The 18406-nt window shown below is 42.6% G+C and overlaps 1 protein-coding gene across 21 annotated transcripts in view; it reads left to right on the top strand.

Annotated features, from left to right (window-relative positions):
* The window catches only part of ABLIM1 (actin binding LIM protein 1), a 284701-nt gene that overhangs the window by 162886 nt on the left and 103409 nt on the right, over positions 1–18406 (top strand). For all 21 annotated transcript variants that reach the window (XM_038578863.1, XM_038578864.1, XM_038578861.1 and 18 more), the window contains 2 exons: positions 5322–5505; positions 9178–9287. In XM_038578863.1, the coding sequence (XP_038434791.1) occupies positions 5322–5505; positions 9178–9287 (294 nt within the window). The remainder of the gene's footprint in view (positions 1–5321; positions 5506–9177; positions 9288–18406) is intronic.

Genomic DNA, 18406 nt, shown 5'->3' with positions numbered 1-18406 from the left:
GTGGCTTGGGAAGACCCTATGTTAAAGTCTACCTTTATATTTTCCATCAAGAAAGGATTTGAGGAAATGAATAACATCTTGGATGAAATAAGATTCTTTTAAAATATAGTTGGAGTAGAGGATGGAGATAGAGAATGGGAAGTATTTGGTATTCACACTACTAATCCATCATGAAGTCTTGGGAGTTCCATTCCCTGCATCCATCCCACTCCCAGCTCCAGCGCATGACGCCCTAGGAGGAGGCAGGGGAGTTGCGGTTTTGAGCTGGATGAGGGTGAAGTAGCACCTCTGGAGTACATGGTCCTCATCACACCAATGAACAGGTGTAACCCAGGTCCCAGCCATTCAGGGCCTTCAGTCACTATGCAAGTTCAGAAGGGCTCTTCATAGTCTGTGATGGGCTGACCAGCTGGCCGAGTGCCAGACCAAAAACCTCATGCCGACCCTAAAAAACAGAAGGCAAGACACCCTCTGCCCTGCCCTGCTGAGGCTCCTAGCCCCCATTTAAAATTCCTGTGTTACTCAAAACCAAATTGAAAACAGTGATCACATTTGCTTAGCATCCCTCCCTCTCTTGCTGGCATGAATTGATTAAAACACCAACGCGAGCAGTAGCCCAGCAGAGATGTTCAGTCTGATAGAAAAGAAAACATGGTTTGCATTTTACCCCCAAGCCCTCCTTTGGGCAGAGTTTTAAGTATTATCTATTCTCCTATGTTCTTGGCAGTGTGAACTGACAGGAGATGGAAGGTCACAGAAATGAATTTGTTGTAACATAAAATGTTATCCGCTGTTTTCAGAAATTTGGAGAAATAGCTGCTACCACATCCCTGTTCACGCTGCTAAAATACTGTTCTGTTTTCACCATTACTTGACAACTCCGTACTTTGTTCCCCTCTTATTCCGTGGTATTTTTACAACCCAGGCAGTTCCTGTTAATTTTTTTTTTTTTTTTAAGATTTAGGATTTTAAACCATGCCTATTACTAATTTCACAGCCTTTATGTAAAATTGCTTAGACATATATGTTCTTATTTCCCCAATTAATGATATTCAGTGGTTTGCAAACAATGAATTCAAGAGCATACCATCAACAAGGCATATGGCTGACTGTGGCCAACCCTTAGTGATGGCAAACCAGGCAACATTCAGCGGTGCCTTGAATGGGGCATGTTTTAAATAATTGGTCATTGAGAAGAAAGCAATTAATCTCTTTCACTGGAAGCTCTCTCTTTCTTTAATGAAAGGAGTCTGTGCTTTTTCCTAGGCATATGCTAACTATCAGCTGGAGCAAAGACAAATGGAGCACCCAAAGTTAAAAATCTAAATATATCCTACTGAAGTTTGACCTTACCAATGGAGGAGATTTTGTGATCATTTGGGTATGAAAGTTTTGCTTTGTGCCACCAGTTAGAAGTATTTGCTAAGCTGGTAGCATGAAACAGACCAAAGGTTTCTTAAATCTTTAGATATTTTTAGTTAAAGAGAATAACCACTTTGTCAAAGTGTAATTTTCAAAAGTTAAATATATGACACACAAATACAGAATGAACATGTATCAAAGATTGATTTAATACATTAATAAGGGAGCCAGCAGGATGGCAGAGCTGGCTTAGAGGAGAACCAAAGGAATAGGTTATAAAAGGCATTCAAGAAAGAATGTCAGGATAAGATGTCAGGGTTAATGTAAACTGATTAACAGTCCAATAGGACAACAAAACGTGACAAATCATCTGCATCTCTACTGAACAAAAATCTATAAGTCACCATTAACTTTAAAGGCTGGGCCTTTAATCAATAGTAAAGAGCTTGTCAAACACAGAGCCAGTGCCCTGGGTAATGAAATAATCCTATATGTATTTTACCACAAGTTGAAAGAATTAAATAAGCTGACACATAGGTATGTGAAGAAAAGTTAACAATTCTTCATCCTCCTGAGATGACCACCTTAGTAACCCTATGTATGTGTTAACTTTTCCTCCTTCATAAAAACATACATAGACTTTCTTTTAAAAAGGAGATTATTAAAATTCTTTACTCTGACAATTGTTCTTTTCACTTAAGGATATATCAAGGACAGGCCTCTGGGTTCTAGATATTGATCTAATCCATTCTCTCGAATACCAGCTCCATAGACTGGATATGCCATAATTTATTCAATTATTGCTCTACTGATGGAAATTCAGTTGTTTCCAGTTGTGTTTTGTTTGCCAGTATAAACACTGTTACTATAAAAATGTTATAATACAGGACAGTGATGTTGAAGGTCAGGAGCTCAGTAGTGACAAGAAGGCAAAGGAGGGAATTGTTGAAAGGAACACTTTGTTGGGAAAATGGATTAGATTTAGGGGCTAGTTGAAAATTTTGGTGCAAGAGTGGAGAAGGATTAGTGCTGGCATGTTACTGAAAAAGGGAGTAGAAGAAGAACAACAAGGTTATAGAGAGATGCCTTAGAAGCAAGAGGATAGGGTTTGTTTTTAAAATGCCAAGCTTGGGGCACCTGGGTAGCTCAGTCAGTAGACGACCAACTCTTGGTTTTGGCTCAGGTCATGATCTCAGCAGTCATGGAATCGAGCCCCTGGTCAGGCTCTGGGCTAAGCATGGAGCCTACTTGAGATTCTCTGTCCTTCTCTCTCTCTGCCCTCCCTGCTCATGTGTGCATTCTCTCTATTTCTCTAAAAAGTAAAATAAAATAAAATGCCAGGCTAAAGATAGGCATGCTATCTGTGCCCACTGGGCAACAAAACATAAGGATCTAAGGCTTGGAGAACATGTCACAGACAGAGACATTGATCACAGTTGAAGCTATGGGAGTCGGTGAGATCTGTCCCCAGGGCAGCCTTATTCTAGAGGAAGAAGGTGGTGTTCATGGCAGTTACCTGTGTTTAAGGGTCTGGCTAAGCAGACTGTGAAGCGGTCATCAGAGAAGGAGGAGGAACAGCAAGTGAAGAACTTTAATGAGCCCTGCCTCTGAGGCTTTCTTCAAATGCTGGTTTCCTGGCATACAAACCACCAAAAACAATGGTACAATTTGATAAGCCAATTTGGGCCAGTGCTTTGAATTTAAAGATTAGGCCAAATCAAATCTCAAAGGGGCAGAGTTCAGTTGTAGTTAGACTACTCTCAACAGAAGTCACAAGGTCATTCGGTTTATATAAACTAGGACTTGAAGAGTATATATCAGTTTCACAATTGCATGTGAAGCAGAGCGGCTGCGCAGACCCACGGAAGGAAGCAGCAGACACAGGGAATCTCCAAAATATTTACAGTCAGCTCTGAAGCTGTCGCAACAATCCGTATTAACATGAAGATGACCCTGTTGCCACCAGAATTTTTCTTAAGGGATCTGTGAATTTTTAAACTTACCCAAGGTGATTGGAGGGGGAAATAAAGACAAGGACCGGAAGTCCAAATGCGTTATTTTGTCACTTCTCATGGCTTTAAGAAATACCCGTGTTTGGAAAAGAAAGAGTCATCAAAACTGCTGATGTCACTGGGGAGTGACATCCCGGGAAGCCTGCCAGTTTTGACTCTGGATCCAATTTAATTCCAGCACTGTGTTCCTCGTCACACCCTAGATACCATGGTTGAAGGTGGAATCAAAAGAAATAAAGATGAGGACTCTCACCATAAAGTGCTTTATGGTGTCGTCTTGTGGGGAAGTAAGATATGTACATAGAAAAAAATATTGAAGAAGCATCTCGGAGGTGTTCTGCGACACCCCCCCCCCCCGCCCCCCACCTGGGATTGTGTTTTCTGCTGTTGAAGGAATTTGCCATCAGAGTGCAGTCAATTCATACCTGAGTCCCCACCCCACCCCCCACCCCAACCTGTAGGACCCGTTTGTTAAGGAAGAAACAGGTGTGTGCACAGCGAGGGTACTGGCAGGTTGGAGGAGGCAGCAGGTGGTGAACGAGCTGTTTTCCAGGTAATGTGATCAGAGTCGTATTTATAGGGTGGTCATTTTCAGGCGTGATGGACTCAGGCCATCATCTTGGGTTACTTGATTATAAATTGCAAAGAAGGAGGTCACAGCCGTGGAGTGTTGATGTAAACAAAGGCTGATGAATCCACAGTGGAAGGCTTGTTTGTAGGTTCGGTGTCACCTTGAATATCTCTAATAGCTGGCGACAGGGAAGGCTGCCAACAGAGGGTGGGAGAGTTGTCAGAGTATTCGGTCAGTACCTTACTGTGCTCAGCACTAATCATCCAAAGGCATTGATGAGTCAACGGGAACTAATTAGAGGAACACTGGAGGTGTTCCAGTAGGATTCTTAGGAAAGCAAGTTAGTGGTTGAGCTCACCTTCCCCCTGCCTACTGGGTGCCTAGTCCAGCTGCTTGCAGGACGAATTGGGAAGAATCCAGGATTCTTTGCCTAGGGCCCTCAGTTGTATAGGATCACCCAAGCTTGGCCATCGAGAGGTGCCTATCTATGGCTGCTGCTTCCCAGTCCTTTGGCGGTGGAAACACTTTATTCCCAGGGTATGCCTTAGGCTTTATTTTTGGATAAGTTGCTGTGTCCTCCTCTGATCTTGTCTGAACATGTAGGCCACGCCCAAGCCCCTGGCACCCCGGGACCTTTGCACTATCTCCATAATCCACAGCTGCATAGTTTCAAAAGAGGCACCAACATCCAGACGCAGCAAGGCATTCCCTTTTGCGTGTACTGAAGTCCCAACCAACAGTTTTATCTTAGACACCTTCCCTTTTCTTTCTTCTTTTGTCTGTTCATTTTTCTCTCTCCCTATAATATATAAATAATTGGTTTATCCTATCTACTGCCCACAGAGAAAATTAAACGTCTGAATTTTTCAGAGCTATGGGAAAGTATTTCCAGAGTGTGGAAAAAATGGACATTGGACATTCCAGCTACTGCTTTCGGTATAGTGGGGAATTTATTACTCAGCTCAGTAGCAGTCTTGGCCCAAGCCAAGCAGTTGTGTGGGCAAGCTGTGGATACCTTTCCTAAATCGCACTGCCAGGGACACCTTTGTTCATATTTGAGACAGCATGAACCAAGGGCATCTTTCCATCAAAGACTGATTATCTCTGAATCTTAGGCATACCACAAGAGTCATTGAGCCCCAGCCAATGCATTTTACTTGTATGAGGTATTGCATCGCTCCCAAAAGGAGGGGAACGAAAGGGGAGGGAGGCAAGAGAGAACTCAGAGCCCAACAATAAATAGCTCTTTGTACCAGTCCCCTCCCCTAACCCCAAGCCACTGAGATCATGGAGTAAGTTCCCAGCATGCAGTGGAAGACAGCTGCTGCCCTGCAGCCTAGCAGATGTTGACCAAACGTGGACTTGTCTTCCCACAGTGTGCGGCTGTGACCTGGCACAAGGGGGCTTCTTCATAAAGAACGGGGAGTATCTCTGCACCCTGGACTACCAGAGGATGTACGGGACACGCTGCCATGGCTGTGGGGAGTTCGTGGAAGGAGAGGTGGTGACTGCCCTGGGCAAGACCTATCATCCCAACTGCTTTGCCTGTACCATCTGCAAGTAAGTGGTGCTTTCTCCCCAACAGAGAAGCACTGGCTTCTGCTCTTAAAGCCTGGGATATACACCTTTTGTCTTGAGCCGTACTGTCTTGAAATATTCTTTTTCTGAGCCACCCTTCAGAAAAAGTTTTTTTTTTTTTTTAATCTTCCTATTTTAACAGTCTTAGTCAAAAAGTAATTTAGTTGGGAAATTTACACGTGATGTCCTCTGCTAAGTAATATGATTTTAAGTGGCTTGAAACCAAGTGTGAAAGGAGCTCTAGGTCTTGAAACATTTTGAGCAATGGAAACACTAGGAGGAAATGGCACAACTGCTTGGAAAGATAAAGCTTATTTAGAAGTAGAAGTTCATATGCATGTGTGTTTAAAAATAGTCTTATTTACTCTGTGGCAGAGAGCTGGGCAAATTCTGCCTCATGGCCCAAATTAGCCCCAATACCTGTCTTTGTAAATAAAGTTTTATTGAGACACAGCCACACCCATTTGTTTGCACATGGCTGCTGATGGCTGCTTTCAAGCTACTGTGGCAAAGTCAAGTAGTTGTGACAGACATCGTAGGACCTGCAGAATCTAAATAAGTTTTTACAGTCTCAACTTTCAGGAGGAAAAGTCGACCAACCCCTGCTCTCTAGGCTTCTGTCCTCTAGCAGAGTTAAATCTTAACTGCACAAACCAGCTTGGTTAAAATGATTAGTCAGAAGAAGGAAAGTATGTGAAATGTGAGTGGGGAAAGGTGGTGGTTTCATTGTTGATGTCTTCCACATGCTACATGTTCTAGAACTTAAGATGGCTTTGCTTCCTGTAGCAAGGAGAGTCACCAACAAGGGTCAGCTACTTTACTGATCTGTCCTAATCGGGCGGTCCCATTCCTTTTGGTGTGCTATTGATGGCTATGTGCTCCATTTTGCTGCACCTTTGTCAAAACAAAAGTTCAGAGGAGGTGTTTTGCTTTGTTATACAGCATTTCGTGTTCCTAGGCCAGAGAGATCTAAACTCTAGAAAGGTAAACTTCATTTTATCTAATTAGCTAACAAGGTAATGCTCACAAATGAACCATATCAGATTTAGATGGAGTATTCATGGTAAAATTATTGTAATGACTTTTTATAACTATTAGTCCATTTCTCAGTATATCTTTTTAAATCCTAATTGTAAAATTCTGGATTATTGAGCTGAAAATTTTTCTGAATTTAATCCAAAGCAAAATTTTCTCTTGACCTCTCCCCTTTCAGTCTGCGCTCCCCCCAGCCTGGTTGAAAACCCTTGGCTGGCATTTGAGAATCCCACGTTCTAGTCCTGCTTCCCAGACTATGGGAATTAACTTCTCCAAGGCAATTGCTTCATCTGTAAGTAGGAAGCTATGGACTAGATCTGAGTGGTTCCCCAAACCAGGATGAGCATTGGACTCCTCGCCTGGGAAAGGTCTCTTCACAAATCCCTGTTTCTAGCATTTTCCCCCAACTCTTCTGCTGATCTAGTAGTTTCTGGAGGGCTCCCAAATATGGTGCCACTCAGCCAGGTTGGAAGCCCTGGCCCAGATGAACTCTAAGAGCCCTCCTGATCCTGGCCTCAAGAGATCTTTGCTTTAAGGTCGGCGGTGAAGGACAGACATCTATTAGTGATAGGCCCATCTTTGGACATTTGAGCCAGCCAAGAGGTACTCCCTGTTGCGACCAGCGTGCTGTTGCTGTCACTGCTGACTGATGATATTCCCCCTACAGTGGAGGCCTCCCGTGTGGGTGACAGACTGCATTCGTATCCTCTACCCCTCTTGGCAATTCTGTGAAGTCAGCCAAGAATTAGTATCCCTAATTACGAGTGACTCTGAGTCTTGGGGTTTAAGGGACTTTCCCCAGGCTAACACTGCAAGGCTAAGATTTGAACTCTGGTTTCCCAACTCCAAATCCAGTCCCCTTGTTTACACACGTTCACACAGGTAGCAGAAGGAAGTGAACCCACGTGAGCAGAGGGCACAGTGGGCAGAAGGGGGCCATGTGTAAAATCACAAAAGCCAAGTTCAGAAGGGCTGGCCCCGTGCTGAGAACCAGACTCTGGCTTATTCCCTAGTGGATCCAGGTGGGATTCAAGTCTAAATGAACAAGCTCTGCTCAGAGGCAAGAGAGGAGGCTAGGCTGCACAATTGCAAGGGGAACTCATGCTCGGGGGCATGCATTTCGAGGTCCACACCTGAGACAGAGGACTTCCTTAAATGCTGGGCCCCAGGAGCCTCACAGACCTCACCCCGATCAGAGGCCTGTATTTGTTGTGCTGTGGTCTCCTAACTCTTGATACCCCCTCATAGAGCAGACTGGGGGCTCGTCTGGGTTTCGTGGATGAAGCAAGAGGCCCACTGGCATCCAACAGAGCACAATTTGGATGGTTAAAGATAGAGAAGTCCTGGATTGGTGGATGCCACCGGCACCTGCCTGTGGCCTGGTCTCCCCCAAGCTGGTCAATCCAGGCAGGTCACTTAACCTTTCTGGGCCTTATCCGAACAATAGGAAGTTAACACAGCACCAGGAGGGGAAAAGAGCCCGATTCAGCTCAGCACTTGCAGAATGAAGGGGCGGGGGAGTGTGAGGGCCTGTAACTCTCCTGGGGGACTCGCATGAAGCACATCTGTGGAGTCGTTTTAAGCCCAAATTTACTACCTGTGCGTGCATTACGGTTAATGACCAACTGTTAGGCAGCCCACGGGCCACTTAAAGGGGGGCTAACAGCTGGGAAAGTAAAACTCCTATCAAGGCGCTGGAGTTTGTTCTTAAGTAATTGCTTCTGACTCAGATGTGCGGGGATGTTTTGCTTGTGAGTTTTACATTTCCTAACTGACAGCATCACACATTTGAAAACTCACATTAATGAAGAGTATGGGCAAATTGCCAATTACAAGTAAGCAGGCGTGGAAAGTGTCACATGCTTCTTTGTTAATGACTTTTCTTTTTGAAAAGCTACCTGCCTGCTGAACTGGCAGGAGAAGAGACTCGTAACCTACGTGCAGGGGCAGTGTTTTTGCAAAATGTTATTGCTGCCTGATGCAAAAAGGAAATTATCTCTCTGCAAAGAAGCTAATAGGTTTTTATTTTTTTAAAGTTTTTAGAAACTAATCATTTTTAAACAGGTGTTTACAGCAGTCTTGTACTGCTCACCGGGTGTGAGGTCTCCAGCCCTGAAACATCCAGCTCACCCATTCAGATGTCCAGAACAAAGTCTACTTAGGCACGAACACCACCAACGTCCAGGGAAGGGAAGGAGTTAATGCTTGACCTGTCATCAGTTCTCTGGGGAGGGGCCCCTAAGCTTGAAAAGGAATGTATGGCATTTGAAATATTTCTTCTTGAAGGATTTTCCATTTAGAAAATGGAAAATTTTTCCTGTGTGTACCTGGCAAGGTGACTTGTTGGAACATCCCTCCACTAATGAGTAGAGGTAAATCGTTCCATTTTACTGTCTGGGTTGCTGGGAGAAGTGGTGCGTTCTCCTTTCTCGAAATGAGGCATGTTTATTTGTTTGGAGTATACCCAGCTGGCTAGCTTGGTTAAGACTGCATTTCAGACATTCTGGGTGGTGCTCCTCAAAGAAATGGATTGGCACGGGAGGGCGGCCAGCAGGAGGAGTAAGGGAAAGAAATTAAATTGTTGGAATAACCTTGAGGGCAATGTCTTTCTATCTCCAGGCGCCCCTTTCCACCCGGAGACCGAGTCACGTTCAATGGGAGAGACTGCCTCTGTCAACTGTGTGCACAGCCAATGTCATCCAGCCCCAAAGAAGCCTCCTGCTCCAGCAGTAAGTGCCCCAGTCACCCATTGACATGGGTTCCTCATTGCTCAGACATAGCTTAGGCGAGTGCCTGCCTTTCTGTGAAGCCACTAGCTGGAGCTGCACATAGTCGTGTCCGAGGCATTTGCAGTTGTAAAATGTCAAGCCTTCACTAAAACCCCGTGAGAAGTGAGAAGCAGTGAGAAGCATCTCCCTTATTTCAAAAAGACATAAGTAGAATTGGACCTCAAACTGTACATTCTGAGAGTAAATGAAGGAAAAGGAATGATAAAGCTTTCTATGAGAAATGCTTGTTCCCTAGTCATGGAGGTTGAGATGTGCAGACGTTTGGCAGTGAAGTGATGGATAAGCTCTGGGTATCAAAAAAGCTGTGCCCACTGGGCCTAGGACAGCTATGATGACTTATACTTACCCTTAATTCTTTATATCTGTTATCCTTAAGTATTTATGCACTTGGAGGGTTTCCGACACATCTTTATTGAACAGATGATTTGCCTAGCAGCTACAATGTGTGATGTGGTTCCCACCGGGGATACAGGTGCAAACAAAAACTCAGCATCCTTGGGAAGCTTCCTCTTTTTTAAAAAAAAAAAAAAAAAAAAAAAAAGATTTTATTTATTTATTCATGAGAGACACACAAAGAGCGAGGCAGAGACATAGGCAGAGAGAGAAGCAGGCTTATGCAGGGAGCCCGATGTGGGACTCAATCCTGAGACCCCAGGATCATGCCCTGGGCCGAAGGCAGGTGCTCAACCTCTGAGCCACCCAGGCATCCCAGGAAGCTTACTTTCTAGCAGAAACAGGCAGGTGATAAATGCATACACAAAAATATCTAGTATCTAAATTAAAGCAGGAATAAAATGCAGGGTAAAGGAGCTGCATCTATATGAGGCATCAGAGGAGACCTCTCAAAAGGTGACGCCCAAGGAGACTCTAATAAAATGTGGGAATAAGTTCTAGATATGTCTGTCATGGGATTTGCAATTCTTTATGATGAGGTCTTGGCTTCCATGTGGGAATCTGGAGAAAACTAACTTGCCCGGAAACTTGCCCCCAGCTAACTTCTTTCCCTCGTAGTGCCAGCACTGCTTCTTCTAGTAAATAACGTTGGATAAGTCAGTTAACTTTTAAGTGAGATGTATCCTGGTTTCTGGCACCAAACAATGAAACTTTCCTTCCGCTTCCTTCGTGGGGCATGAGGAAGTAGACCAGAGGTTTGCCTTGCTTTCTGTGGATTTTGCCAATCTTTGGGAGATCTGGAACAAACTCTATTGGGCCCCTCCAGTCTCCGTATACAAGAATGAAATAAGCCACTTCTGCTCTGGAGTTGGAGTTGGAGGAGTGCTTCTGTGCACTCCATAACAGTGATTCCAAATCTTTTTGTTAAAGAAGAGTCCTTATACCGTTTTCAAGAATAATGTTCTGACCAAAGTATTTGCATAATTGGATTTGACGGTTGGGAGGAAAGAAGAAAATAAATGTATTAGTGCATCTTATTCAACACGACCAGATCCTTAGCATATGAACTTATATGCCCTGCTGATAAATAATAGCAGCCTGGACAGGACAAGAGCTGCAAAGCAAGGCTCAGCCCTGGACCCTTAGGAGGGTTTCAAATGCTTCACACTTCTTACCTACCCTGCCCCAAGCAGGTCACTGGGGCGGTGAGCTGGAGTGGGAATAGTCACCCCACTGTTTGGGAGGGTCTACTTGGAAAGTACATTATCAAGAACTTTGGAGGAGCTTTTCAATCTAGTTAAGAAAAAGGAGATTTTATGAATCACAAGAAAGAATGACAGCTGCTAATAGGGGATCATGTCCAGGGGCCTATGATAGAAATGACTATCCTCAAATTCTGTAGAGTCCTTTAGTCCAACTGTCTTTTTTTTTTTTTTAAGTAAACTCTACATCCAGTGTGGGGGTTGAACTCATGACCCTGAGATCAAGAGTCCCATGCCCTGCCAACCGAGCCAGCCCATAACTTTCTTGATAGGTGAGGAAATTAGGGCCCACAGGCATATTTAAGGCCACACAAGCTGTCCCATAATAAGGCAGGATTAGAGGTGGGTCTTTTGAGTCCTGTGTTGAGGCTCTCTTTTGTTTCACCTCATACTCTCCCTTGTTTGTTTTAAGAAACAGAAGTAGATATTTTTAAAGGCTTCCTGTCCTCTCTGCCCATGCAATTTGGGAATGGGTTTTCTCCTCACAATGTTGCCAAAATGGTTATTCCAATTTTTATTAAACATATTTAATATCTATATTTTCCATTTTATATGACACATGCACAGAAGGAAGAAATAAAAGTAAATAATAATGATAAATAAAAATAAAAATTTTAAATGTAAAAATGTGTATCCTACCCAAATTCATTATATCTTTAATGCTAGATATAATAACAATTGCATATGAGCACATTGTTAGACCAGATCATATTTTCTCCTTTGCTTTCAATGGGTGAAATCTATTTTCTCTGCAACTGCTTTGGTCAGAGCAGTTTTATTTTCAACAAGTACTTGTCTATTTAGATCAGTACTCAAATAACATTTATGGGGCATGTGGGTGTTAAAAAAGAGCTCTTATATGAGGATACACACATGCAAAATACCCAAGCTGGGCAGGCACACAAATACTAGCACAAGGGAATTCTCAGCAAGTTGCTGAAATTCACTAGAGCATAATTAGAAGACACTTGGTTGTTATTTGTAATTGTGTAAGAATTACCCTATACATGAAAACTATCCTGATGTGACTTTAATTCTTATTTTAAAAATTTCTTAAACTTGGCAGATCACCCTAAAAGCAAACAGTGAAATATATCACGGAGTCAATGACATATATCAGAGTCAAGGTCCTCTTTCTCCTTTGGAATGTTCTTTCAGAAATGAATTTGCTCTTCTGAACTGTGATTTTATTTCACGTCCAGTGGCTGGTTTCCCATCATCACTGAATAGGAGGTGAAAGTGTGAGAGGATGAGAAGTGAAGGTGGTCAGCAGAAGCTAAGTCAATGACGCAATGAGAATTCATACAAAACAGTGTCTGCTTGAGCTTCCTGGATAGAGATCCAGTTTCTGCATCCAGAGCCAGCCCAGAGCTGCCTCATCTATACTGATCTGGTTTAGAGAGGACTCCCAGTGGCGTGCCTGTGACCTCATGGTGCTTCCTTCCACCTTGTAATCATTTCTTAATCTTTAGATTTAATTTGTCTTCTTCATCAGACACTCATATAGTACTCACTGTGGATCAGGTGCTGGTCCATGAATTTTAACTCATTTAAATCATGCAACCACCCACTAGGTTGTTACTAAAACTATCCCCTTTTCACAGAAGAAGAAACAAAGGGCCTTAGAGGTTACTTTGTCCAAGATGACACAGATGGTAAGCAGTGGAGCTGAGTTATAGGCGCAGGCTGTCTGGCTTCGGATGCCATGCTGGTGTCCCTGATGTCTCTTGCACAACGTAGGCATCACTGCTGAGCCTCAAGCGATGCCTGACTTCTCTGCACATATCCCCAAGTATCCTGTCCCCAAGGGCTATGCCCTTTCTACACGCCACAGCTGCCTTCCTTTGGTCGCCAGGTTTGATGAATGGAAACCATGAGGAAGTTATTCCTAGAAACTACTTCAATTAAAGATGATCGCCCCTAAATTAGTTAAAATTCTTGCTGCATCTGGTCTGATGCAATTTGAATTCAACAAGCAATAAACCTTCTATAATGTGAAAATAATAGTAAAAATTACCTCAAAGGGTTGTGATGAACATTAATTAAACTGCCTTTACTATTAAAAAAAAAAATCCTTTGTGTAGGTCCAGCTGATCCACACTTTAAAAATAAAAACTGACATCCAGAAGACACTAAAACCAACCAAAAGGTTACAGGCACTCCTCAAATGCTCACTTCTTTCCCAGTCTTCATATATCTGCCAGCAGTTGAGGAACTGGATTCCCATGGGTTAAGGAGCCATGTGAGGGAAATATGTGCACAGCAACTAGAGTGTAGAGAATTGGGTTTGGATTGTCATTTCCTGCACAGCTCCCATCTATTTCAGGCACCTGAGCAGGAGTGGGCTGCTGTCTACAATTACCCTTTCCATTTCAAAGGGTGTCTGACTAGTGTCTGATTGCGTGTGGGTTTGGTGGATTGACACGATGACCACCCACACACAAATACATCCAAACCCATCTTCCTCCCTCCTCCCCCCTCTGTGCAGCATTGTCATTATTCCAACTGCATTTGGAACTCCTACAGGTATCAGGGCAAATGCTCTACTTGGCCTGAATTTAAATCACTTTGGATAAAGAATCATGTGTATGTTTTCAAAGAGGAGGAAGAACTTTTCCATTATTTTATGTTTCTTTTAATAGTTGCAAGATAATTTTTATTTTATCTTTATAAAGATAATCCTGCCAAAAATCATCTGTGGTTTGAGTGGGACTCCTCTATTGAGACACCTAGCAATAGGTGGGGTGGTGATGATCTGACACTGGTGTCTGACTGCCTGGGTCAGGTTCTAGCTCTGCCACTTGCTAGCATTCTTTTTACCTTTCCAGCTTCCATTGCCTTATCTGTAAAATGGGATGGTAATAATTACCTTGTAGGATTAAATTAGTACATATATGGCACTAATTTACGGGCATTAATTTTTGAGAATTTGTGTCAGACCATCACTACTTTTGTGACTCTTCTTTTTTCACTCTGCTCTTCATGATAGCTGTCTTTATCTGCTCGTTTGATATTTTTTAAGATTTTATTTATCTACCTATGAGAGAGAGAGAGAGAGAGAGAAAGGCAGAGACACAGGCAGAGGAGAAGCAGACTGCATGCCGGGAGTCTGATGCAGGACTCGATCCTGGAACTCCAGGATCACACCCTGGGCCAAAGGCAGGCGCTGAACCACTGAGCCCCCTAGGGATCCCCCTCGTTTGATATTTTCCACCAGTATGGAATCCAATGAAGGCAGGAGCACATCCACATGTTAGAGCCCCTGCATTGTTGAAGTCTGACTCATGGTGATGTATTTTATGGCAGGGTCTCCAAAATCAGATCTGCTTCTTCTTATTTAGACACTCTCTTCCTGTAAGAGTGAACGTATGGGTTCCAGACAGGTTGTGGTTGGTTCTAATCCCAGTTGTACCATGCACAGGCTGTATGGTCTTGAGAACCCAATCTCTGCCTCCATTTCTTTGCCTACAAAATGGGAAACAATAAAAGTTCATTTTTCAGTGATTTGTTGTGAGGACTTGTATAAGTAAAGTGTTTGAAAGATTCACGACATCTAATAAGCTCATGTGTGTATTAACCATTATTCTTTATGGAGGTTACAGGACTAGAGCTTGAGCTTAGAGATATTTAGAATCAGAAAGGAACAAAAGAAGGCAGCATACATAGCATAATAGTTAAGAATATGGCCTCTACATTTCAGAAAGCCTGAGTTGGACTCCTAATCCTCCCCCTTCTGAGCCAAGGAGCCTTGAACAAGTTATTTGATGCTTTAGAATCTTAGTGGTCTCATCTAAAAATTGGAAAGTAACTACTTCCAAGGGTTTTTATGAGAGTTGAGTGAGATACTGCAAGAAAAGACAATCTAAATGTGGAGAGGTTTCTTTTGAAAGTAATGCAAAGAGAAATGCAATAGACCAAAGACCTTGTTCTGTGTCCTGAGACTTGTCCTGGGAGGCCTTGAAGAGTTTGGCAATGTGGAGTTCCTGAGGGAAGCTTTTAACCTGGAGGATGACCAGATGAAAGCGATGTTCTAGAAAGGTTAAGATGATAATGGTGGTAGTAGCATGCAAAATCAATGATTTAGGGTCAGCGATCAGGGTTGGGGAGATCATTGATTGTGGGTAGAGGTAGAAGAGAGAAAAGATGAAGAGTGTGATTGTCAAAGAAAGATTATAGGTTGTCCGTCATTCATTCAACAAACATTTGAGTACCAACGATGTTCTAGCCAGTCAAATTCTTTATTATATAGCTAATATATTACTGTGAGACAGTTGTCACAACTGAGAAACCAACATTGGTACGTAACCTATTGCATTTTAGTTGTGCATATATATGCCCACCTCTACCACCAAGATAATGACCTCATTAATACAAGGACTATTTTTTTTCTCTTTCACAAGGTGTAGTACATAAAGCCCAACATCAGCATTTGGAAATTGAATCAAAGCCTTTTCTTTCTCAAAACAGGCAAATAACACTCTTCTCTTTTTAATGGGTTTAGGCATTCAATGGGCTCAGGTGGATTTAATGGGTTCAGGTGTTGGTAAAATAATGCCAACATTAGAATACAAATACAGAAAAGTTAAAAGGAGGAGATAAAAATAACGTGAAATCTCAAGACAGCATCTCTATGAACATTTTGGTGAACATTCTTCTGGATTTTGCTAAGTGCTATCGATATGTACAACTTTTTTTTTTTTTTTTTAATTTTTATTTATTTATGATAGTCATAGAGAGAGAGAGAGAGAGAGGCAGACACATAGGCAGAGAGAGAAGCAGGCTCCATGCACCGGGAGCCCGACGTGGGACTCGATCCCGGGTCTCCAGGATCGCGCCCTGGGCCAAAGGCAGGCGCCAAACCGCTGCGCCACCCAGGGATCCCGATATGTACAACTTTATATAAATTCTTTGCATAGCATTTTGTTCACATATCTTCTTTTCAAAAATCATTCCTTGTTTTGAGTGTCACACAAAAGATTGTAAGCCTTGAATCTGCTTGGGCCCCTTGGCAACAGGGTCAGTGCACATGTATCTTGACCAAAGCTGTGCTTCGCATTTCTATTAAGGCAGTTATTACCATATACTCCTGCTAGTTCTTTCTATGTTTTTCTCTCCTACCAGACTATGAGTTACTTAGTAACAAGGACGGTATATATTTTTTTGGTACCATGCACATAGCAAATATATAAATGTCCCTTTAGCTAGTGAATGGATGCCATCCCTGGAGGGCCTTTGAAGGACTCATTTTCATCTCCCAGGTCCAGAATGTTGAGTTCTGACTCCTGTTGACGCAGAGTGACACATCTTTTCACTTTACCAGAGACTCAATTGTCTCAGTTGTAAGAAAGGAAGAAAAGTTTGTTTTAATAGGGAATGGGTATGATTTATGGGGGAAAAAAAATAAAAGTGAATACAGAAAGTGCCTGAGGGAATGGAAAGTTAATGACATTTTGTTATTTGCTTTGTTTCACTAGATATGCCTCTTACATAATAAGACCCACACCTTGTAGCAATGTACCAGTAAAACTAGGATTTTAATGATTGGACCAGCATTCTTCAGTTTAATTTTAATTTTTCAGTTGGAGTAAAAATCTAACCGTGTATATCAGGAGTTGTATGTCCCTTTGGATTGTCCCAGAAGGATAGTTGAGAAATTGCTATTACTTGTAGTACTTGTCTCCAGCAGGGAGGGAAGGAAGGAAATTATTTTCACTATATGAAAAAATTTCTTAACCATGTGTATATGTGTTACCTATTTAAAACAAAAGTAGATTAAAAATAAAATGATACTTATTTTACAAAATAAAATGAAAGACTTATTCCAGACTGAAGTCTTGGTGTACTTTGCCCTTGCTATGACCTTCAATGTGTACAGATTAAGTGACTGGTCACATGATGGAAGTCCTGAAATGGACACTCTACCCCTTCTTTCCTTCTTCCTGTCTCTGGAAGGGAGTAAATGAGTTGTTTGCTGATGAGTATAGAACCTAAGAAACTGATGTCAAGCTCAAGTGTGATTTCCCCTTTGGCAAGAGCTCGGGTATACTGAGTGACCATAGCCAGTTAAAGATTTATCAGAGAACTCCTCACCAGGTTAAAGTTTACAAGGAAATTAGGGAAACCAGTATAAGAAAAACCCTTCTTGGTACATTTTTCAATGAAGTGCAGTTCACATAACAAAGTGAACCATTTTGTTCATACCGATAAAGCAGTTATTCCCTACTCAGTCCTCCCAAGCCCCTGGCAACTACCATTCTGCTGTCTGTGTCTGTGTATTTCCAGATTCTAAATATTTCATATAAATGGAATATATAAGTGACCTTTCATTTCTGTCTTCTCCCACTTAGCATAATGTTTTCAAGGTTCAGGGCAGCTTGGGTGGCTCAGTGGTTTAGTGCTGCCTTCAGCCCAGGGCCTGATCCTGGAGACCCGGGATCAAGTCCCACATCAGGCTCCCTGCATGGAGCCTGCTTCTCCGCCTCTCTCTCTCTCTCTCGTTCTCTCATAAATAAACAAAATCTTTATTTAAAAAAATGTTTTCAAGGTTCGCACAGCATTTACCAGTACTCCATTCCTTTTTATGGCCGAATAATATTCCATTACGTGGGTAGAACATGATTTGTTTATCCATTCATCCATTTGTTTATCCAACCTTTAGGATATGTCCTAAAGGTTCATTAACCTTTTGGCCATTATGAATAGTCCTGCTGTGAACATACATGGATGAGTATTGGTTTGAGCCCCGGTCTTTAATTCATTTGGGTCCTGGTACAATGTTAAGTAGGGTTTGCTAAAGACTATCCCAAATCTCAAAGGCAGTGGCTACCAATTTTCTGAATCTCCCCCAAAACTGTCAGGCTGGTGTCCCACTAATGTTCATATGTGGCAGGCTGTGGCATGAGCACCACAGAATGGCCACAGGTAGCAGCCTTCATCTGGGGTACCTTGTCTGCTCCCTCTCTTACTCTTTCTTCATTCCTTTTTCTACTTGTTTTCCTCCTCCATTGCTAGCCATAACTTGAGCAGAGAACTATTTCGTCCGGCTGGTAGAAGTCTGACCCCCCAGTTTTCTACACCTTGTCCAGCAGAGTATCAGTAGTGCTGAGGACTCAGGCTTTGAACTTCAAACATCTTAATTCTGTCTTCCTATACAAATATGTCTAACATAACATCCCTTTTGAGGGATGGCTCAGGGATCAAACAATGTTTATGAGACATGTCTGGATTACACATTGTAAGCAGAAAGAACTGCTCCAAGCCACAGAGAAGTGCTGGTGGAATCATGTGCTGGGTGAGTAGTCATTTATCATGGCAAGGGTGCCCAGTCCAGTGAGACTGTGGCCTGAACTCCACCTCTGCAGGTTGGAAGTCAGTATCCTTGAGGCTACCATGTGACCATAGCCT

This window comes from Canis lupus, chromosome 28 (genome assembly GCF_011100685.1).
Source record: "Canis lupus familiaris isolate Mischka breed German Shepherd chromosome 28, alternate assembly UU_Cfam_GSD_1.0, whole genome shotgun sequence".
In the NCBI taxonomy this organism is placed as follows: domain Eukaryota; kingdom Metazoa; phylum Chordata; class Mammalia; order Carnivora; family Canidae; genus Canis; species Canis lupus.
Note: the sequence above shows the minus strand (reverse complement) of the source record. Positions and strands in the feature narration are given on the sequence as shown.